The 23645-nt window shown below is 36.6% G+C and overlaps 1 protein-coding gene across 3 annotated transcripts in view; it reads right to left on the bottom strand.

Moving 5' to 3' along the window:
* Positions 1-23425, bottom strand: part of LOC132132474 (ephrin-B2-like) — a 34697-nt gene extending 11272 nt beyond the window's left edge. Inside the window, exons 1-3 of one of the 3 annotated variants that reach the window (XM_059544860.1) lie at positions 23260-23425; positions 22421-22598; positions 10251-10546 (exon numbers count right to left, since the gene is read on the bottom strand). In XM_059544860.1, coding sequence (XP_059400843.1) covers positions 10251-10546; positions 22421-22598; positions 23260-23347 — 562 coding nt within the window. In that variant the 5' untranslated portion in view covers positions 23348-23425. Of the gene's footprint in view, positions 1-10250; positions 10547-22420; positions 22599-22921 lie in introns of all 3 variants that reach the window. The other 2 variants (XM_059544861.1, XM_059544862.1) reach the window with 2 other exon arrangements.
* Between the last annotated feature and the right edge of the window lie 220 nt (positions 23426-23645).

Raw genomic sequence — 23645 nt, 5'->3', positions numbered from 1 at the left:
TTTAAATAATAATAATTACAAATATTACATATAGAAAATAAATAGTTAATTTTACGAATAAATAAAGATACTTGTTTTTGTACTTGGTTTTTAAATATGATTTAAATTCAGAAGTTTTTATACAATATGATTAATTTATTGTCCTGGAAATGAAATTAAAGTGCAAAACGTTTAATTGTCTTCAATGTAGAATTAATTAATTTTTAATTCTTGTTTCTTTTTAATCAAAAATAACAATTATTCTTTCTTTCTTTTTATTTTTGGGGTGCCGGACAAGACCTGGCCACGTTCTTGACAGGTTTCACTCAGGTACACAGAAGTGGAGCAAGAGCGCGAATGACAATCTGAGTGAAACAAGAGTGAGATGGTAAAGGTTTTTCTAGGTCATGTTCATGTCAATAATGCTTGGAGGAGCTGGAGAGACGAGGAAGGCAGAAAACCGATCTACTGTCGCACTTTTTAACAGCTTTTAAAGCGCGAGCACACCTGTCAATCAAACGACGAACCCGCACACGCTACCTGTCTTACATGAATACTGTGCTTATACACACATAACCTCACACTTTCAGATAAATCCCACGCATCAGACTCAAACTGCATATTCAGCAGTGTGAAACATTTGTCCCCATGTTGGAGGCGAGTATATGATGCATGTTTGAAGAGGTGTGGAGAGGCATTAACAAAACGAGAACTCATTATTGCTCTGCGATGCCTCCCCCCTCATCCAAATCCCAGTGCGGCCCCACCACCAAAACCCTGTACCACAAAGAGCCCAGATAAAGACACATTATTGAGAATCAGCCTACTGAAATAACGCGCTCTGACATCTGAGTCAGCCTGCAGCCAGCAGCGTGGAGGTGGGGGCGGGGGGAACAGCTAAATAGGATGGAGATGGTAGACGGAGAAAGAGAAAGAGAAACTCTATGAACTCTGTGCTGATGAGGCACCGCAGTAGACATCGCAGATCTCCACGGATCTGCCCACAGCTTGATGCGGACTAAAGTGCTATACATTAACGTCATGAAATATGCATATTTTAGACAGCAGCAGTCCTTATTTATCTCCAGCTGTCAGCAAACACGGTTCTGAAAGCATATTAATAATTAATGAAAGCATCATCCCTATTGGCAAAAACCTTTTTCAAGGTTGATATTTCCTCTAAATATGGCTGATGTCTGGAAATTATTTTAAACCAGAGGAAACCCTGCAAAAAAAGGCTGATCATTTATTCTGTTTTTAGGCACTCACTAAGATTGGACACTAAGTAGAAACAATGGAGATATCTTTATCGGCATACATACTCCACCTTCTCATTTTAAATTACATCGAGACACTGATCTCAAAGCTTGAGTTATTCAGCACTGGCTCGGGTTCACTTGCTGTGTTTCCCTGTATTTTGGCACAATGCAGTCTTCACTCCATTTTACCAAGATGCCAAGAACCTGCTGGTCAAAAATGGCCCACAGCATGATGCTACACAAGCATACTTCACTGCAGGTATGGCGTTTTAAAGTTTGGGCAGTGTGAGCTCTGCACCTTTGAATTCTGTTTAAAAGCTCTCATTGGAGCACAATATCTTTTCTAGGTCTGCATTATGCTTTTTTGCTCTAACATAGTTCCTTTCTGAGTAATGGCTTCCTTTGTACCACCACCACTTGTAGGCCAGAGCTCTTGGTATGACTGACTTTATATTCTAATCTCTGCTATTGAATTCTGTGGCATTTCGCAACTCTCCTTTGGAGAGTTTTGAAGAACAAGCTGTCTGGTTGGTTTGATATTGCTTGTATTTCTTGTTAACTGAATAAACAATGATTACTAGGATATCCATAGACCTAGACATGGTTTTATGTGTTTGGTAATTCAACCAAGATGAGAATTAGTTTAAAATAGCAATAGTCCATGCAACTTGTGCACTATATGGCGAGTCTTCTTAAACCTTGCAAGCTTATGGCTTCAGACTTGGAATATAGTGCATACATCACGTGTACTACATTTATAGAGATTTTTAGAGCACTGGCTCAGACGCTCTATCATTGTCAATTTCATTTTCTGGTCAATAAAGAGGAATTTCAAATGGATTGGATCCATGAATACGAATACAAAGGCGCTGTATGTTGGAGGAGGGCTGTCTCTTTCTCGGTCTCGTTTCCTCTGAGGTAATTATCTTAATAGGTTGACTAATAGCACCTCTAAGAAGTGTGTCAATGGTCTGGGAGGGATGGAATGGATGGGATGTGGAAATAGAAACTGACAACACACACAAAGCCCTGTGAATCACAGGAGCCCACATCAAGAAACAGTCCTGATAAGGTCGAAATGCTTATACTGATGCTAATAAAGTAATTAAATCTCACCTTGTGCTTAGACCACAAATATATGTACTGCATTATGGAAATGATCCTTCTCGAGTGTTGTTCCATTCATTATTGTTAAGTAGTTTCAGACTTTCATGCTGCATGGAATGTACAGTAAAAACATCTGCCAGTGCAGTACATTTCCTATGAAAACAAGTCTTAATATCGTATGCAGTGCTGCTTCTGAAGTGAATTTGTCTTGTTTTCATTTATTATTTTCTAAATTGTTTGATATTTTTACTTTGAAGACTAAGACGTCCTACTTTGCAGTGTAACTGAATGGCTACTTTCATACAGACAGTGCTTAGGATTCAAAACTGTATTTATGTACTAAACGTGGGATTTTAAATTAACCGGTTCACAAAACAAACAGATCAAATACTCTCTGTAAGAACTAATAACCCAAATCAAGCTTTTTTGCTCGCTTTTCTTCACTCATGATAGCCTTAAACATTGCATATAACTATAATGAATGAAGTAAATGAAGTAAAAGAACGCATTAGCAGAGGTGGAAAGTAACGAATTACATTTACTCGCGTTACTGTAATTGAGTAGCTTTTTTGTGTACTAATACTTTTTAAAGTAATTTTTTAAATCTGTAATTTTACTTTTACTTAAGTATATTTTGTTTAAAGTATTGTACTTCGCTACATTTTAAAACACATTAATTACTGAGTAAAAAAAAAAAAAAATCGCTCCCTGGAAACTACGGCAGTAAATAATGGGCAGGAGGGCAAACTGGCGCTAAAATCACAATAAAGATGTAGACGGTCAAAACAGGCGTTCGTGGTGCAGACACCGCTGAAAACGAAACCCCGTCATATTCTGAAGTTTAACTCGAAGGAAATGAAGTGAACCCCTGGCCATATGTATGCTCTATTATGCAGTGTAAGCTGTACTTGCCTAGGAAGACCAAACTAGCAGCTTATAAAATCTCGACGAGACATCCACTCTTCGCAAGAATGTAGAGGTAAGCTAAATAATTGCATCGTTGCATTGGTGGTTAAAATGAAGCTTTGACATGTTAGCAAGAGGTTTTACACAAATTAGCCAAAAAGACAGTGGTTAGGAGTGTGCTATATATATCGTCTGTGATAATATCATAATTTTTGTTTTAATGATGTGCGCGCGCATTTATAGTGCGTTCTTTCACTGTGTGATTCAGTCTCCTAAAATGCATTCAGAATGATCACAAAATTGAAGATATAGGGGCAGAAAATTCACTTATTTATATAATTTCATATATTAAATCAAATTCACACAAAGAAGGCCGTCTTTTCCTCCAAAAATCATCATGAATATATACATACATACATACATATATAACAGTTCAGTAAACAAGTTAATTAAGAGACTTACGTTTTGGACACCATATTGCCTTTTTAGCTCTATTTCTACAACAGAAAATAATTCCAAACACAGCCACCAAAGCACAGTTTTGCGTCTCTGAGCAACGTGACAGTGTTTCGTTTCTGAATGAATCAACAGTTTAAATGATTCGGTTCAATCGCAATGACTCACTTATTAACAATGACTTGCTGACACATACTGGCCATTTTAATTTCACATTTAAAGTATCTTTTAATTTTTTTAAATAATTAATTTCTTATCATTTCAAATGAGTATTCAACATTTTATGTCTTGTATATCAAAACATTATTCATGCATTTGTAACTGCAGGTTAAATGCATTCTTGTCCTGCACTAGTGTAATACATCTAAATGCCACTTCCAATGAATCTTCTGCATTTCCTCTGCATTAAAAGATGAGTTTGTTGATACTGATTTGCCTGGTAACAGCCCAAATGTTTTATTATTCTAAATAACTGATTCCTTTAATTAAAAACAACTAGTTTGAGATTAATAGACCTATCCCAGTGGTGTCAAACTCAGTTCCTGGAGGGCCATAGCCCTGCAGAGTTTAGTTCTAACCCTGCTCCAGCACACATATCCTGTAGTTTTCAAATAAACCTAAATGATTAGATTAGCTGGATCAGGTGTGTCTAATTAGGGTTAAATCTGTGCAGGACTGTGGCCCTCCAGGAACTGAGTTTGACACCCTTGGCCTGTCCCATTTTTGACTCCCTCCCACTGTTAAAATGTAACTAAGTAATTTTTACTCTGAGTAAATTTTAAATGAGTTACTTTTTACTTTTACTTGAGTTGATTTTTAGACTGGTACTTTTACTTGTACTTAAGTAAAATTTCATTAATGTAATGGTACTTTTACTTGAGTAGAATATTTTTGTACTCTTTCCACCTCTGCGCATTAGTGACAGTAAAGACATTTACAATATTACAAAAGATTTATATTTAAAATAAATAAATGCTGTTCTTTTGAACTTTTTTTTAAGAGAATCCTGGAAAAGAAGTTTAATGGTTTCCACAAAAATATTAAGCAGAATTACAACATTGATAATAATAAGTAATGTTTCTTGAAAAGCAAAACAGATTTCTGAAGGATTGTGTGGCACTGAAGACTGGCCCAGCTTTGTGGCCCAGGAATAAATTACAATCTAAAATGTATTCAAATAAAGAAAAAAAAAATTGAAGCAAAAACAAAAATCTTACCAACCCCAAACTTCTGAACAGTAACTTTAAAACAAAGCTAACAACTGTATTGTGCTGCTGTGTGAGTGTAGCCAGTGTGTGTGTGTGTGTTTATATTCAATATTATTTCCATTTCTACTCCTCCGAGCCCTCACCTACATAACCATCTGATTTCTCCATTCTCTCTCCCTCACTCCATTCTCGCCATCCATTCCTCAATCCCTTCATCTTCTCTCTCCCTGTCTCTAGTGAACAGCTGGTGAGGAGAATTCCCACAATCCCTCACACCGTAATCTCCCTCCCTCTGCTCACATGTCCATCCATCAAAAGAGCCTTTATTCACCCCTGCTGCTGTGTGTGTGTGCGCGCACATGCATGTGTGCTATGTCTGATGTCACGGTGAGCATTATAGTTAGCTGCGTGGAAAGTTTAGTAACGTACAATCAAATTAAATCTTCATGTGACGAAGTAAACACACTGACCACAGGTTTTTATTTCAAGGGTTTTATGAAGATCATATGTTTGTAAGACTCACTTTGAATAGTTCTACATTTACACAAGACCAGGTGTGGGTTTGTTTGTGTTTTTATATTTAGGTGTGATTTTGTGTACTTAATGACTTTAACTGCAGCTGCAGATGCCAGAAGGTTAATGAATCACTGTGTTAAACCATCTATATCCCATTAACCTGAGACCTACAGCATGATCTTTATCAGGAGAATATAAGCACGCACACACACACACACACACACACACACACACACACTGTACAGAACAAACTGACACATGCAGAAATTGAAATAGAGCTGGAAATTCAAACGGACATATTCACAGGGGTAAACACAGACCCTATGCTGTGACACACACACACACGTTCAACATCCCGACCGTAGTGTGGCACAGGGCTCTGATTGCTGACCTAGTTTGGGAGGGACCTGTCACTACTCATAGCCATCAGACAGCAAACACCCTGGCTCAGCATGGCAGACACACACAAACATGCACACAAACACTGAACTTAAAAACTCGGAGAGCAGCAGCATTTGTGTGAAATTAAATAGTATGATTTTAATTTTGACAAGGCTTCAAACTGTGCAGCAAGCTATGCTAAATTTTGGCGCTAAAAATACGTAAATGTAACAGCATGCGTTGAAGTTTGTGGACGAGCTGGGAAATTCGTTCACATTTCTACATCGCAAGTAAGTATGGGGTGATAAATGTGTATTGCAAAATGGGTTTCCCAGTGTTAACAACAAAAACTGAAACATTTTAGCAATAAAAAACTTTTTTTCCCAATTGTCTGTTTGTATGTTTTAAACAGTGAACATTTAAAAAAAAAAAAATTATATTAAAATCATTACTGTAATTTTATCCTTAAATATCATAAAATATTTAAATATTAAAATGCATCCAAGTGGTGAAAAAAAATTAGATATTGCTAAGCAGAAAATTAAATTTACATCTTGAATGCAAGTACAAATCTAAATAAAAAGACAAAAAAAAATAATGTATCTAATGCATTCACATTTTAAATCTGAATCTTAAATCAAAATCTTGATTAAATCTAAATTTAATTTATTTGAATCTTAAGCATTAAAACTAAATGTCTTAAAGTCATAAATCTAAATGTAAAATTTTTTACTAAAAATTGTGTGTTAAACCTAATGCAGTCTGAATCTTACATTTAAAAATCTGAATTCAAATTGTAAACTTGAATCTTAAATCAAAATCATGTGTTAAAGCTAAATGCAATCTAAACCTTAAATGGGAGTACAAATCTAAAATACTCTAAATCTTAAATATAAATAAAATTTTGAATCTGAATCTTAAATCTATGTATAAATGTATATATCCTAAATCTAAATCTAAATGATGCTGCTTACTTGCAGAATATGTACTTTTAATGATTATAACAGAAGCATTCTCATTTTGCTGCATTGTGCTACTCATTTGCAGTATCAAAGTATAGGGCACACACACAGGTTACGGTGGGAGTAAGGTTCATCTCTAATATTTCAGTTTAACCTTGATAAATAAACCAACAAGACCTTTTCAATAATTAACAGCCCCTTACCACAAGTCTAATCCAGTGTGACAAACACACACTCACACATGCACACTCTGATGCTCCAAAGTCGAAATATCAATGAGTCGTTCTAGGACGGACAAACAAAGCCATACATGTGTAAGTTCATGGTTTTACACTTTTACTTTAACTCAGCGATTGCAATGAAACAAGCGCTCACACCACTATTGTGAATTATTGACTAAGTGAGATTGTTCTTTGAAAACGTGATGGTAAAGAGGAGGTTTTGGAGAGGGATTCTAATGCAGCGGGTTTGTTGAATGCTTTTTAGAGTAAAGTGCTCCCCTGGGAACTCAGTTAGCGCCCAGTGATCAAAGTTTTGACAAAAGAGCTCGGAGCATTTGATACACTCTGATACGCACTCAGCAGGGAGAAGATCTCAGCTTCAAACGGTGCAGATCACAGGGGAAACAAGCACCAGCTAAAAGCATCACTCGCAGCCTCACACAACAGGACGAAACCACAAAAACCTACAATAATAAGCTGTGCTTTTATCCTATGGTAAAACACATAAACAGTTGTACATCAGTAACAGCGCAGACACCATACGTGGATATTTGGGAAGGGAAACGCACAGTGTGTATGTGTGTGTGTGTGTGTTTGCCATTGGTCGGGATGTTGTGTCTTGCTGCTCTTAAATGCCCTTGAGTCTCACAGGCCCATTACAGCCAATTAAGATCCACATAATCACAAGTGTGTGCAAAACCGCACAGCACCCAACGCTCTGTCTTTCTCTTTCTCATTACAGGCATATTTTAGAAATTAACAACTGCCAGCTTAGGTTAATTAAAAGTGATTTCCCTAGGGAACCAACATTAACACACACACATATTCTGGGTTTTATCGATGGATTCATCTATAGGTTGGAGCAACTATGAGGTAAATTTGACAGGACAGAAACCCTGCAGCTGACACGTGGTACTATTGCAATTTGGCTAATTAGCAAATATTCCCTAAAAATGTTTGTCCACTCAAAGCTAAAATTATCACTTTATTTGAAATCTTAATTTGTAGGCCTTAAACTCTATTTTTAATATTTAATATTATGATTCAGGGGTCTCTCTAATACATATTAAATTATGGCTTGTGCTAGAAAGACATTTCAAGTTCAAGTTCAAGTCTGCTTTATTGTCAATTTCCACATGTACAGTACATACATACAGAGAATCGAAATTGCGTTACTCTCAGACCCCGGTGCATACAGATAACATTAAAGCCTAAAAAATCTAGATCAAATATAAAATGTAGGTACAACTATACAATAAGGGAATGCAAAAAAAAAGGCATATAATAAAATTAAAAATAAAGTTAAATAAAGCACCGCAAGGCAAATGACAGATATAGTGCAAATCAATGAAGTGAACAACAGTGCAGATAAAAGGTTTTTAGTACAAATATCTTATAATATTTAATACAAAATATCTTATTAAGTCTGATTAAAGTGACAAGTGACAAAGGGCTCAAGAACAGTTATTTTATTTAACTGACTGATGAGGTAGTGGAATGACGTCAGTTCCATGCTGAATGAGGTAGTGAGCAGACCAATGCTGCACAAAGTGACTAGTGCATGCCATCATATAATTAGTGGGGGGGGGGAGGGGTCATAGTTCAGTGGTGCCTGGGGCAGAAGAGGGGAAGGGGGGCAAGTTCGGGAGGGAGTTCAGCTTCCTGACAGCAGTCTCCTCCCTGATGGTAGCAGGCTGAAGAAGCTGTCTGATGTGTGGGATCACCTGTGATGCAGAGTGCTTTGCGGGTGAAACGTGTTCCATAAATGTCCTGGAGGGAGGGGAGAGAGACACTAATGATCTTCTCAGCTGCTCTCACTATGCGTTGCAGTGTCTTTCGGCAGGACGCGTTGCAGGTGCCATACCACACAGTGATGCAGCTCGTCAGGATGCTCTCGATGGTGCCTCTGTAGAAGGTGTACATGATGGGGGCCGGGGTTCTGGCTCTCCTCAGTTTGCGGAGGAAGTAGAGACGCTGATTTGATTTCTTGGCCAGTGTTGCTGTGTTTTCAGTCCAGGAGAGGTCCTCTGTGATGTGCACACCCAGGAACTTGGTGCTGCTCACTCTCTCCACAGTCGCACCGTTGATGTTCAGAGGAACGTGCTGAGTGTGTGCTCTCCTGAAGTTTACAACAATCTCCTTTGTCTTCTCCACGTTCAGAAAGAGATTGTGGTCACTGCACCACTTGGCCTGGCGGCTCACCTCACACCTGTAGTTTGTCTCATCTTTGTTGCTAATGAGACCCACCATAGTCGTGTCATCTGCAAACTTAATAAAGAGTTTGGAGTTGTGTGATGGTGTGCAGTCATGGGTCAGCAGAGTGAAGAGTAGGGGGCTAAGCACACATCCTTGGGGGGCCCCAGTGTTCAGTGTGATTGTGCTGGATGTGTTGCTGCCGACCTGTACTGCCTGAGGTCTTCCAGTCAGAAAGTCCAACAGCCAGTTGCACAGCGAAGTGTTGAGCCCCAGCTGAATCAGTTTTTAAATGAGCTGTTGAGGGATGATTGTGTTGAATGCTGAACTGAAGTCTATGAGTCCTTTTTGTCCAGATGTGAGTGCTGAGTGGAGGGTAGTGGAGATGGCATCATCGGTTGACCATTTGTTCCCATGACTTATTCTTTCGTGGTCACTTTTTATTCATCTGTTTCCTCATTTTAGTGATATTGTGGCTACGTTTTACAATTCATTTCCTTTGTTTATGTTAACTTGTGAGTACTTTGTAGCAAGTAGTCACCCCGTTTTAATTGTGTTAATCATGGTAACGACTGAACTAAAATGAGGGAACAAATTAGTACAACATGACCATGATTTTACTAAAACGAAAGAAACAAATAAGGCTGTGGGAACAAATTCTTATTACATGCTCATAATATCTTTTTTTTTTTTTATGAAAAATTGATTTGTGGGTAGGATGAGTGGATAAATTATTCCTAACATTTAAGGAGGTCAGAAGATAACCCTATATGTGGGACGGATTAAACTTGTGGGGGCTGATGATTAAAAAACAGTTTAAAAAAAAATCACAAAGAAAAAAATCAAAAAAAAAAAAAAAATCACAAGAAAGTGAAAATTAAGATTATGAAACATGACTGGGCTTGAACCTGCGTTATCAACTTGAGCACCAAGAAATAATATGCGTCGCTAACTTTAGCATAGCTTGAGGGACCCAAAACAGGAAATTGATTCACCAAATAAATGCTGTGGTCCTATACTCTTAGTTTTTTGGCATTGCAGTACTGGTTAACACACACTTACCTATGATGTAATAGTCTCGTAAGTTCTTGAATTCATGACCCCACAGGTTGGGCGAATACTCCTGGAACTTGATGGTAAACCTCATATCGCTGTTGGGTTTGTCGCAGGTGAGCAACAGGTTTGGGGCGCCCATCACCTCACACCTGTCGGCCTGCTCTCGTGAGGACACCAGGTAGAGTTTATAATACTCGTACTCAGGGGGAGAGTTTGGCCCAGATGGACTCGTGGCAGGACATACAAGGTCCAAACGATCCCCTATTTGAGGGTAGAGTATGTAGCCCCTCTCATCTCCAAACCTGCAGAATTAGAGGAAGAGAGATATGAAGAGTGAGTGACAGACAAACGAGTAATGATCATTTCTGTGGAAACTGAGATTGACAGTTTGATATTTGCTTGTGTGTCCGTGCATATAAAAACGCAAGACCTGTTTGATGCTGACACTGCCCTTTTTGTTCATACATTATTTTACTCAAAATGTAAACATCCATGCCCTTTGGTTCAAGAGTGTGTGTGAGAGGGCATATGTGCGGTTTCGCTTTCCAATGTGATGAAAATGATCATATGTGGGGATCACGTTTTGCCAACAATAATAAAACTTGAAATTGCTTAGACTGTGGGAGACAAGTCAACGGTAAACCTGTATGACTTTCCTCTGTGTAAAACAAAGCAAGATTTTTTTTTTTTTAATTGCACTGGTCGCTCTTTGCTATGGAATTTTTCTATGCTCAAACACAGGCACTTTTATGTAGGGTTTTAGTGCTTTGTTTCTCTGCACTGATTTGTTGTTTGATGTTAATTGATATTGTTGTCCATCTTGTGTTATACAGTATATATTGATTTTTTCCATTTATGTTGTTCTGCATTGCACCGTGGTGCTGGAGGAATGTTGCTTCGTTTCACTGCATACTGTACTGAATATGGTTAAAAATGCCAATAATAGCCTACTTGACTTGACTTGAATTATGATGAATGGAGACTATCAAGTTTAAAAAAAAAAGGACACATAAAAGTATCTTACAACTAATCCATACAACCTGTGCGCTCAATTCAAAGTCTTTTGAGGTCATACAACTGCTTTATGTGAGAAACTGAATTAAATTTTAAAGTCATTATTCACCCCTTCAGCAAGATGTTAACTGCTGTGTCCGGATCACTGAGTCAATAAAGTTGAACTTGACAACTCGATCATTTTCATTCCTGTATTATTCATTCAGACCAGGGGCTGGATTCAGGAAAATCTTCTTAAAAGAAGTTAAATTTGTAAGAATGTTCCTACACTAAGTGCAATTCTTAACAAATTCTTATGAATCTCAAATATGGTTCTTGCCAATGACCTGCTGATCAACTCAACAAAAAACCAGCCCCTGGTTGGTTAACCTGAACCAACCTGATTCATTTGAAAAGAACTCAAAAGAATGATGCTATTTCTTTCAACCTACCAAAGACAGTAATGGAGAATGTTAACGGCATTTTTGTTATTGTGGAGTTTGACAACCTCAGTCCTCATTATTTATTTTTTAATATCACATAATATACTTTAGTTTCCCCACACAAAAATGTCCCATCATATGGATCTGAAACACAATGTTAATTTTTGGGTGAATGGTTCCTTTGAAAAATACAAAATAAGATGAAAAACTAATAAAACGAGATAAGGTTTCTTTGAGGGATAATATAAGTAAACATAAAACTTGCATTTAATAGTCTTTCACTGGAAAACTGAGACCTTGACAGAAAAACAAAAATAGTGTGTATGTGACGAGAGCATTTCCAAATATATGAACACTTTCATAAACAAAACAAACAATTATTCAGTATTTTATAGCACATTTTCAGTCAGATCAAGGCCAAAGCTGAAACAGCACTTAAAATCTCCTATACCTCCATCCTTTTGTGGAAAGAAAATTCTGGCATTTAGCAGACTGACATTTAAGCTCTATTCAGCGTCTTGTTCTGATGTCTAAAATTTATCTCACAAATAACCCCACTGCAGATAAAAGTATTTTGCAGACCCCCCTCTCCTCATGCTAAGTGTACAGTGCTTGACATTTCCATCAGGCCAAGAAATCCAAGCAAAGCTCCAATTAACCACACTGACAAAACTGACTGACAAAAAATAAATAAACAAATAAATAACATGTGAGCCAAAGCACCTGATCTGTGGATCAACACATATCCATTAACACACTGAGTTTAGGCCTCAGTCAGCGGTCCACTGCAACAAACACACGTGACCAAAATGCAACAATTCAATGTGATCTGATCTTAGACTTTCATTAGCTACTAACATGTGGGATCCGAATGAGCAAATATCATATTCTGATAATCAGATGCTTTAATTTATCAAACTAAAACTCACTCATTTCTGTTTGGTGAAAAACACACACTAAGCCTTTGTTATTTACATTGTGCTGCTCATCGAACCAAGCTATTTACCAGAGGCTGTGAATTATGATGACCACACATACACACTTTCTAACCATATAAGATGAACTGGGTTCATCAGACTATCTGTATTTTTAACTCTTTTGTCTCCGATATATTTACCCCATTGTGCCTGATCTAAAACACAGGAGGGCAATCTGGCACTCTTTACTGGTCAAACCATGTTGTGATTGGGGTGAACTCACCCCACACTGTTTAGATAAAGGTTAGAGGTGGTCAACCTGATTACATGCGGAAGCATTGCGGGTTTCTGTGCTGGTCTGATGCTTCTCATCGGCGGGCTTGAATCCCAGGGCTCCTTTACACTTGTACTGCAGAGCTGGAGTGACTTTGGGCCGCCCTTGAGTTTCTAAGGCCATCGGAAGCTTTGAACACAGACTCTTTTACCGCTTTCACTCATCAATAAACCTCCACTTCACTCACACCAACACTACATCTTCCCATGAGCTCACTCTGGGCTGTTCAAAGTTTGTTTCCAGCAAGACTATATGACAAAATGAAAAGGAAAAACATAATTCCAAATTCATGCATAATATTTTATAAAATGTATTATGTTGTTTGCCAAAAGCAGACTATAGTACATTCTCTGTACGCAATGATAAAAAAAAAAAAAAAATGCCTATATCCGATAAATGGTTGATAATAAAGTTTTATACTATTTTGTTTCAATTAAAAATGAAGAAATCTAAAAATTCTTCAAGTGAATTTAGACATCACAACATTATGTCGTACAGAACGAAAATGCATTTCAATTCTGAGAGTTGCTTAAAACTGCTAAAAGGATCTAATGATTAAATTATTCATGCTTTTAAATATTAATTTTAAGTGAACATTAGATGATGACAACAGTAATCTAAACGTAAAAAAGGAAAAAGTACAAGTAAAATAACATCAAATTACCAACTGAAAATGAATAAATTAAAAATCTCTAATATATTGACTAACCGTCATGGTAACAACATGTTGTGCATCACTAATAAATATTATATACTGCAGAATGGTTTATTTGTGTATTATTTTATAATATTTAAGTAGGACACAACATGGAAAATAATTATCCTTGCTATTGCAAAAATAAATAAAGAAATTCAAAATTCAGTTCAATGAACTATAAAGACATTCTAAGCTGAAAAAAAATCTATAATTCTGAAACTGACACTTTATTAAGTTTGACAACCATGAGCACATAGCCACTTGCATGTACAAATAAACAACGGCAGTCCATTTAACAAGTTAGTGTGATTTAATAAAATATGAATCATATCCATAAAAATTCAAGCTTGAAGGAGCGGTTCACATGGGACAGGTTCTTGCATTCAAATTCAGGGATCTCTAGACACATTTTTCTAAATGTAAGTACTTTTTACTTTTATTAAAAAACCATGATCCCTCAAATCTCAGAGTCTCATTGTAAATGAATAATTTCTGGCTGCTGAAAACTGCTGTCAGTGTTAAAAGAATCAGAGAGAGTGTAGAAAATGGTCATAAAATACTAAACTATGACTGTTTTTGGTGCACTATATGTAGTCAAAGTGTAATGGCCCCTTTAATTTCACAACAGAGGACAATGGCGCATTTCATCTTGTGTTTTCTTGAAGCTCAAGCAAATGGATAAGTTAACCTCAAATCCTGCCACCCTGTAGATCCCAACTGTTTTGCTTCATTCCAAACGGAAGACATTTCTATCAAAGAGCTTTCAGACCCCTGCTGAGACATATGGTACGAAGCACGGCGACCATTAAGACCACCCCAGAATAACAAAGGACAAGAATCAAATCTCAGAATAATACCATTTACAGATAGAAGCAAACGTAACATGCTGCATCTGTTTCTGACTACACTACACTGATTTTTCAAAGGCTTTTGAACATGTCAAATTTTCTCTGATGTGATAACCAGTTGACGGGCTGAATGCATTTATCTTCCCTCCACAGGAAAAAAAGCCCAGCTTTGCTTGCGGAAAGAACTGACAGTCTTTGTCTGTTAGTGGTTCAAGAGAAAGCGCAAATATTTTGTGTTCTTTGCAGTGGTTATCAGTGACAATGACAATGCTAAATTTCCTCTCTGTTTGGTGTTGGTAGATTTTGCAAAAAGGTGATTTTTGGTATAAATTTGAGACGAATCAAACCTTGTTTTGCACTTAAGTAAAAATACAATCAAAGTGAAAAATGCCTACATATGAGAGCTCCATGAATCTTTTAATGTATATAATATGCATGAAAATGCCGACGTTTATCTTCATTTACATGGAAAATTAAGACAAGCAGAAAAAGCATTCTAACATGGGAAATATAGCTCTGCTACCTAAACCCCCACAAATCAGTGATTAAGCACTTTAAATGTAAATGTCACAGAACAGGATCTGAATTCACAAGGTTCATATTCATTATTATTATTCACCACTGCAGAATCTTGGGTATTTAAGTTTCCTCATGCCACACTAAAGCAATAAAAGGCTGATGGAGGTTGAAACTCAAACAAACTTAAACCACCAATTACCTTTCACCTCACTGCAGCAATGTGGAAAATGACCTCTTTTTAGAGTTTATATAATTACACTTTTTATTATAATAACTAATTATTATAATTAGTAATTGCACAAAACTAGGGATATTTCCTGTCCCCTGGTTTTCTAAGAACCTGTGTGTGTGTGTGTGTGTGTGTGTGAAACCCCTAAAGTTACAAACCCTGAATGTCCTTAAAAGTAAAACTTATAAATAATGCAGTAAATAATAAAGTAAGCTATTTTAATTACATTAAAAATAAAAAAATCTTTTTTTAAAGGTTTGGATTAGTATGTACCAAGTCTAGAATGAAGATGTGTACTGCGCTGATTTTGAGGGAAAATTGTGCAAATGTAAATGCATTTAAACATGTTAATGCTAGCAGAACTAAGAGTGTTACACTCTTATTGGTTGATGAAGCATAAACGAGTTAAAAGATTAATTAAAGATTACGCAACTGGTGGCAATTTTGTATAATCTTATGAATGATAGGAGTGACCATGTGGACATCTGATTCCATGTGGATTTAGACTGCAGTGACTAATATTGAGCTTTGATTAAAAATAATAAAAAGTATGTTGTCATTTAAATGTGTGTGTGTGTGTGTCTGTAGCGTTCATGGTCATCAAGACCTGCTGAGTGCACCCAGATTATCTTAAGGGCTCAGAGAGTGTTGTTTCATGTTCTTATCAGTGCTATTTAATTAGCTAAGGGCTGGAGATAACTTACACATTCCTGAACTCTGACGGACTGAGACCCACTTAACACACGGCTGAGAAACACATGCCACAAGTGCACAGTGACTCACATATTTGCAAACACAAAAGCCTAAAATTAGGGAAATTCTGGGGGTGATAATATATAAATATAAATATATAAAATATGATCACAATGACAGTAATCTGAAAAAAAAAACCATACAAAAAACAACAACTACAGGTTAGATAGTTATGCATCACACTGATGGAAATGTCACTACAATTGATAGTACACTGTATATTACTGTTCAAAAGGTTGGGGTCAGAAATTTTTTGGTGCTCAATAACATTTCTCATTATCAATGTTGAAGCAATTTGTGCATCTTAATATTTTTGTGGAAAATGTGATACATTTTTTTCAAGATTGTTCAAGCTTATATTAGAATTTTTTTTTAAAGTCTATACTGTCGCCTTCAATCAATTTAATATGTACTCATATATATATATATATATATGAAAAAGTTGCTGGTGGAGGGCTGATGATTTGGCTATTGTCTTGTAGCACCTCACAGTCACTGAATTGATCATGACGTCCTCTGTATACCAAAGTCTAGAGTCAAATGAGAGGCCATCCATCCAACAATTAAAGTTGGGTCATGAAATTGGGTCATGTAACAGGACAATGATCCCAAGCACACCAGCAAATCTACAATAGAGCGGCTGGCAAAAAAAGAATCAAGGGGTTGCAGCAGTCCAGTCAAAATCCAGAGCTCTTCCTGACTGAAAGTGGTGCTGTGCATAAACAAATGCCCAAAACTTCAATAAACCTGAGCAATGTTGTAAAGAAGAGCAAGTCAAAGTTCCTCCAGAATGATGTGAGAGACAGATAAAGTCATACAGAAAATGAATACTTTGAGTTATTTCTGCTAAAAGTGGATCTACAGGCAAATTAATCATAGGGTGTCCTAACTTTGTCAACATATGGCTTTTCCATCTTGATTTTATTTTTTGTTAAATAAATAATGACATGGTGTGATATGTCATATGTTGTTGTTCATCTGAGGTTTTATTTCCCTAAATTTAAGACCTGCCAAGGACTGGAAAATATTTTATTATGTCCTGAATCTGATACAGAAAACCATGGAATTCAATAGGGTGTCCTAACTTTTTCACATGACAAATATATATGAAAGTCCATGAAAGTCATAACATCAACATGTCAGAAAAAAAAAAAACCCTACTAATTCCAAACTTTTGAACAGTAATGTACATGAAACCCCTCATATGCACATGATAAATGTGTTGATAAAGAATTGGTCCTTGTGGTCGAAAACAAAACTTTTCTCTAATGCTTGAGACTTGCTAGGCCTTATGGGTACATTACAGCAAAATGGTGCAATACTGAAAATAATTCTGTAATTTTCCCAATTTATTGGCAAATAATGTCTTGGCCAGAAACATATTGTGTACTTCTACACAAAACGTGTCTACTAGGTGGTCTTCTGTTGTGGTCAGATCGAGTAGCTCCAGGGAGCTGATGGGGCCAGAGGCCGCTGACTCCTCAGCCCAACATCAAAGACTCATCAAGCTCCAAACACTCAGATGATTAAAATGAACGTCACTAAAAATAACTTTCCCTTTGTTTGGAAGAGAGAGAGAGGGGAGGGCACAGGGAGAAAGGATAACTCCCAATTCACTTTTCACGTGTTCTCTCGCTTTTTCTCAACTCTCTGTTTTCATGTTTGTTCCGAGCCATGGGGGAATGAACCAATTCTGATTATTTTTAATGTTTGTGGATAAAATATTAGGGGGTCTGTTTAGTATACACACATCTTTGCAGCGGCAGACTGGATGTGTGTGGGTCCACCGTTTGACACATTTTACGGCATTCATATCCATTCCATAGAATTCTATGAAGGAAGTCCACAGACTGCATCCGAATGAGACATCAGCGAGTTAAAAACAGGATAACCGATTCATCTAGTTTATAATAACAAATGCATGTTCTCATCGCTGTCTGTTTACTTTCCTTCATTGTGTTTCTTGACAATCTATTGTTCATGATTCACTTATAAGGCCTGCCAATTACCTACATTGTTCCCTCAGAAACAAACTATGTTTCAAGGGGTTGCTGGTATAAATTGAATGCCTTTATGGGAACACAAGAACCATAGGAAAGAAATAAAAAAATTTATTTCAAAAGAGATATGAAAACTGAAATTAAATTAAAAAAAAAATCAGAATTCTGCTTAAATTTCTTTTGTTTCAAATGTTTCTCCTAAAAAAAATGATCTAAGTAATGTCATGTGTCTACAGTGTTTCACAAAACATCTGAATATGTGATTCAGTCTGATCACATATCAACATAATAGTAAGGATTTATACATAACATTTACAGATTTATGTTTTGATATGCACTAAAAATAGAACATTTGCATATGCATACATTTAGAAATGTAAAATTTTTATAAACACATTAAATTAGATTTATTTAATCAATATATTTGTATAGTTACATTTTACCATTATTAAAGATAAATTTTCACTATTAGACATTTTTCCCTTGACAAACTAAATTAAATTTAAATTATTCAGTGATGAAAATTTACATTTATTTTACCATTTTAAAGTTTAAGTTTGGGTAAAGTGATGGTATCCTTTGATACGAAGAACAGTGTGAAACCATTATAAATGTCAAACAAAGTATTACATAAAACAAATGAAATGAGATTGCCCATATTTAACCATTCGAAAATCAATCTTTAAATTCAACGAAATTCTATATTTGATCAATCTAAAGATTTCATAAACATTTGCATGTCTCTAAAGCTATTTAAATGTAAAATGCTTTGGGTTTACATGCTGTCAATATGTTAATAATATATATGTCAGGGTCTATGAAAATTTGCTAGAACTGCACTACCTGCAAATACCTATGATTATTAATGAGACCACACTGTCAGATTTGCCTACACACAAGTTTGGAAGTTTCAGAACTGAGACATTTCAAAGTATCTGACTGATCTCCTTACTGTACGTCAATAATTATCTAATTTGTATTTCCAAAAAAAAAAAAGACATCGAAAGAAATCTCTGAGATAAAGTTGATACTATGAGCTATGAAAGACCAAACCTCTGAGCAATTATCCTCTGGGAAAGAGAGAGAGAGAGAGAGAGAGAGAGAGAGAGAGAGAGAGAGAGAGAAAAGGGACAAAAAAGAATGAGGTACTGTAATGGATGATGAGAGAAAAAGAATTAGATAAATAGGTGAAGGGAATGTAACCGAAAGGGAGAAAGACATTAACCCTGGAAAGAGAAAGTGTGTATAGAGGTAGTAATCCCTTCACAGATGGCTTTATTGCCTGTCTGATGATGGAGCAGTCCATTTGATGAACTGATGGAGGGGTGTTGTGTAGAGGACTATCCTCCCACTCTCACACCCCTGGAAACTGAGGTCAAGTGGTACAATTCCATTTTCAGTCAATTTAATGCCACAATCACCATCTCTCTTTTAACAATGTAACATTTTCCATGAGGTCATATCTCTTCAAAAAAGAAGAAAATAAAAAAACTGTCTCTCACACACAAATGGCTAGGAAATGTGGGAGGGACTTGCACCGTGAAACACGTTTACAAATTCTAAATCCATTCTTTTCACTAACAATGTTTAATCTCACCCAGCTCTTGGTCCCTAGAAAGGCTCTATACAAGATCTTTCAGCAAAGGAGAACCAATCAATCACAGATTCGCTAGAAAAAACCTACTGCAACTACAGTAGAACAGTCAAAAGTCTGAAGATCTGATGTAGGCTCTGTGCTCTTCCTGTTAGTTTTCCAAAGTATCTTTTCCTGCCCTTTAAATGTTTGAATTCGAAACGCTTAACCCAGTTAAGAAAGCTTTTATCTGTCTCCAATTAGCATCTGATTCATTAAATATTGAGGGAGCCATGAAGGATTCAATTTTTAGTGTTCATTTGAGGCAGAGTTGTACAACAACTTCCCCCGGAGCAATGCATAGAGACAGTCTGTGCTCAACATTGATCACGCTCATTGAGGGGCTGAAATCCACTCTTCTCCTCCCACGCATCCCTCCATCCCATAACCTGTCTGACCCGTTTCAACGTCATTTTTTCTATCGGCACAGGTACTATGGAGATACTAATGGTTTTCTCTAGACATCAGGGTACTACATGATTTAACAAGACCTTTAAGAGTTGTCAGGTTAAAGTCAACAACATGAAATCAAAACTGTACCTATTTACATTTTAAAAAATGTTTCTGGTTCTAGTGTAAATTATGCATCAGTGCACTTTATAAAAAAAAACCTGTCTTTGTAATCTTTAATAGAAGTGGTAAGTTGCTTTTCTTCTTTTTCTGCTGGTATCACTTAGGCCAGAGTTTTATCATTTTTAATCACAAAGACCCCAAAATATGATGATACTCCCCTCTTAAAATATAAAAGTAGCTTTCTATTTTTATGTACAAAGACCCAGTTATACGGTTTGAGAAAAACTGTAATTACTGTACTGTACTGTAATAAAAGCCAAAGCAAATTATAAATATATTATCTTTAAAATATTTTCTTATAGTATTACGCTTAATGTATCTTTTTTTTTTAATTAGCCAAGTAATGTTAAATGTATAAACCTGGAGACAAGCATTTTGAATTTCAGATTTTTTATTTTTGTATGATTAATGTATTTAATTAATATAAAAGTCAACACATTAACTTAAACAGCCCTAAAAAAAAAAAAAAAAAAAAAAAAAACCCTATAGCACCCCAGTGCAGCCATCTGGGGGTTCCTGTACCCCTGTTTAAAAGTCTTGTTTCAACAAACATGCATTTGCTAATGTTCTCCATTTTTTAAGTCACGATCCAGTCAATTCCTGATGGAAAACATAATGTCCCAGACTATCATTTTACTCTTATTGAACTTTCAGTTTCACGCAATCAATATGTCAGATTATGGAAGCAAATGACACATTGACACGCTGCATAGATTTTTGATGATTTTTATGTATTATTAATTAATTTTCTGGCGTCTCTGTATGTGTGATGAAATGTTCAATTGTCTTGTGGGCAAAGGTGTCAAATGTGTGTGTGCTAGAGAGAGTAAGAGAGAAGGAGAGAGTGAAAGGAGAGCGAGATGACCTGAGAGGGATGTGGCTGTCGGGATGGGAGTAAACACACTGACCTTTTCAGATATCAGAGGAACATTTATTTCACATAGATGAATGACTTTATCGCTTTTTATATATGACTTTATCTGCACAAACCCTGCAATTCCTTCTCTCTACTTCATAAGTTGAAACTCTGGCTCAGCATCCGTTTAATCTTTATGTTCTTCTCTCTTTTAGCCAACCATGTTTATCTTTTCCGCCTCAGATCTATTTGTCTTCCCTAATTATATTTCTCTACCATCCGTCTGTCAGTGTGAAGCTCTGAAGTTCTAAGAGGCAGTTTCTTATTTTATTTTTTATTTAACAAACCAATTGCCTAGTTTCCTAACCAGTATTTTTTCTTCCACTTATTCATTCTTCTCCTTCCCAGGGTTGAAAGAATTCTTGATGCGGTCTCTCACCCAAGTCTTAACATGACTTCTCCTTTCCTCCTGTCCAGAAAGCATCCTCAGCACAGACAAAAATCAAAGGACCTTTGCGTAGGTTTGCAGATTGTGTCACTGTGGGTGAAGAATGAATGCCTTATCTAGGGAGGACATGCATGCGACCCATAATCAGGAGGCAGCCAGCCGGAAAATGCCCCCCTGTCTCTTTCAGTTGAGTGTGTCTGTCCAAACCGTTAACTAGACTGTGTCCCAGGCCAAAGTCACCCCTGTCCCAAATGAGGTTAGGTTTATATGTACATGGTTCCCACACTTTCTGACCTATTTCCATGATTTTTCAATTACTTTTCAAAGCTGGATAATGGCTAGCCAATATAATGATTTGTAAAAATAATTTTACAGAAATTACATTTGCAAAAACATCTAGACAAAGAAAAAATTCAGAACATAAGGCACAATGACACCAAAACAACAACAAAAAAAATCTGAGAGAGTGCAGTTTTACAAAATAATATGATTTCAGTCTTTTTACTTCAAAATTTCATGCTTAATTTGTGCTAACTGCAGATTCTCTGTAATTAATTGTGAAGCTTACTAACAATTTCTGAGAGAAAATTGTTTCTACACCAATTTTTGTTTTTTCTCTCAGTGTACAAAATTTATATTGACTATAGAAACCACACTTTTGAATAATATTTTTAGGTTTTCCGGGACCCCGTAATTGGTTTACAAATGAACTTGACTTAAAAGTATCCTTTAATGTTAAATTAAAGTTTAATCAGAATCCTCTTTCTATGGTGCAACATTCTAGTTTAATTCAAGGAAATTGACAAATATTACAATTTATTGTAAATAGAGATCTATAATTGGAGGCATTTTACTTTTAAAGCCAGAGTCTAGAAGACTGAACTTGAAAACTTGTATCTGGGTGCATGAGTTTTATATCAACCACCAACGTACCTTCTGTTCAAAGTGTTCCAGTAGACTGGCTCCATGTTCGTCGCATCCACTGCTAAACTTTCCATCAGGAAGATAAGGAGAAATCCAAATCCACTGACCCAGTCCGAGAACGCCATAGCCACCCAGGCTCCCCTTGTCTGGACTCCCATGTTCCTCCTACAAGACAAATGAATGGGACCTAACAGAGACAAAAGACTGGTGGAGGGCTGAACTTCACTAGATCCCTCTGTACTTGAGGAGATGGTGTGACCGCAACATCCACATCTGAAAGACTCAGAGAACAAATCTCTGAATGTTTGTAAAAGAAAGCAGATTCAGAAACATCAACCTCCTTTGTTACATTCAAAGGAGTCAATGACCTCAACTGTAAGTCCCAATTTTGGTCAAATTTGAGAAGGCAAAGCCATGTGGTCAATGTATGAATTTGATTTGGGGTGATTTTCAAACAATATTACTAGTATGCATGGGGGTGAAGTTAAATGTTTTGAAGTGCACGCATACTGAAACGGGGCGCCAGGTCCACTGCGGGGAATTTCTTAGAAATGTTCCTCCATCAACCGCAGCATGAGCATTTCATTCAAGCATTTGGAGTTGTATTTTTACTCCCGTTACAAAAACGAATATCCACCCGGTACAAAAAATCTGTCTTTCCGCGGACAAAAGTGTTTAGGCTGTGTCGTACTTTCTTTCACGCAGGTGGAGAACACGCCTCTGACAATATTACTGTCCAAAATGATAGGTCCATAACTTTTCGCTCATCTAATATCCAAAATATTGACGTAGATACGATGTCCCAGTCCTTAAATCAACAGCGAGGGTGTCCACCAGCACTTACTTACCCAATGAATTACAGTCCGACAAGAAACTAAACCCGTTTAGGGCATTGAAAGGCGGTAAGTGGCAGTAATAGGTAAAAGTATGCAGCATTAAACGCAGAAACGTTGGACACAAGAAACGAGATATTCCAGTAGTCCATGGATATATGACGCGTGCCGCTCGCTCTGTCCGATTCTCAGCGAAGTCTCGCGCTTTGACTCGCGCGCCGGCAGCATTGTTGCCAGATCTCAGGAGAAACAAGCAACTTGGTCTGAGAAAATAAGCCTAACCGAAATAGGCGAGCCCTGTTTTTCCAATTCTAAAGATTTAGTAGTCGTTTATAAGTTATGCGGAAGGTATAACTCCATAATTTAATTGATCAACACAGAAACACAAATATTAAATACAG

This window comes from Carassius carassius, chromosome 49 (genome assembly GCF_963082965.1).
Source record: "Carassius carassius chromosome 49, fCarCar2.1, whole genome shotgun sequence".
NCBI lineage: Eukaryota > Metazoa > Chordata > Actinopteri > Cypriniformes > Cyprinidae > Carassius > Carassius carassius.
The sequence above is the reverse complement of the archived record's forward strand: the minus strand, read 5'-3'. Positions and strand labels throughout refer to the sequence as shown.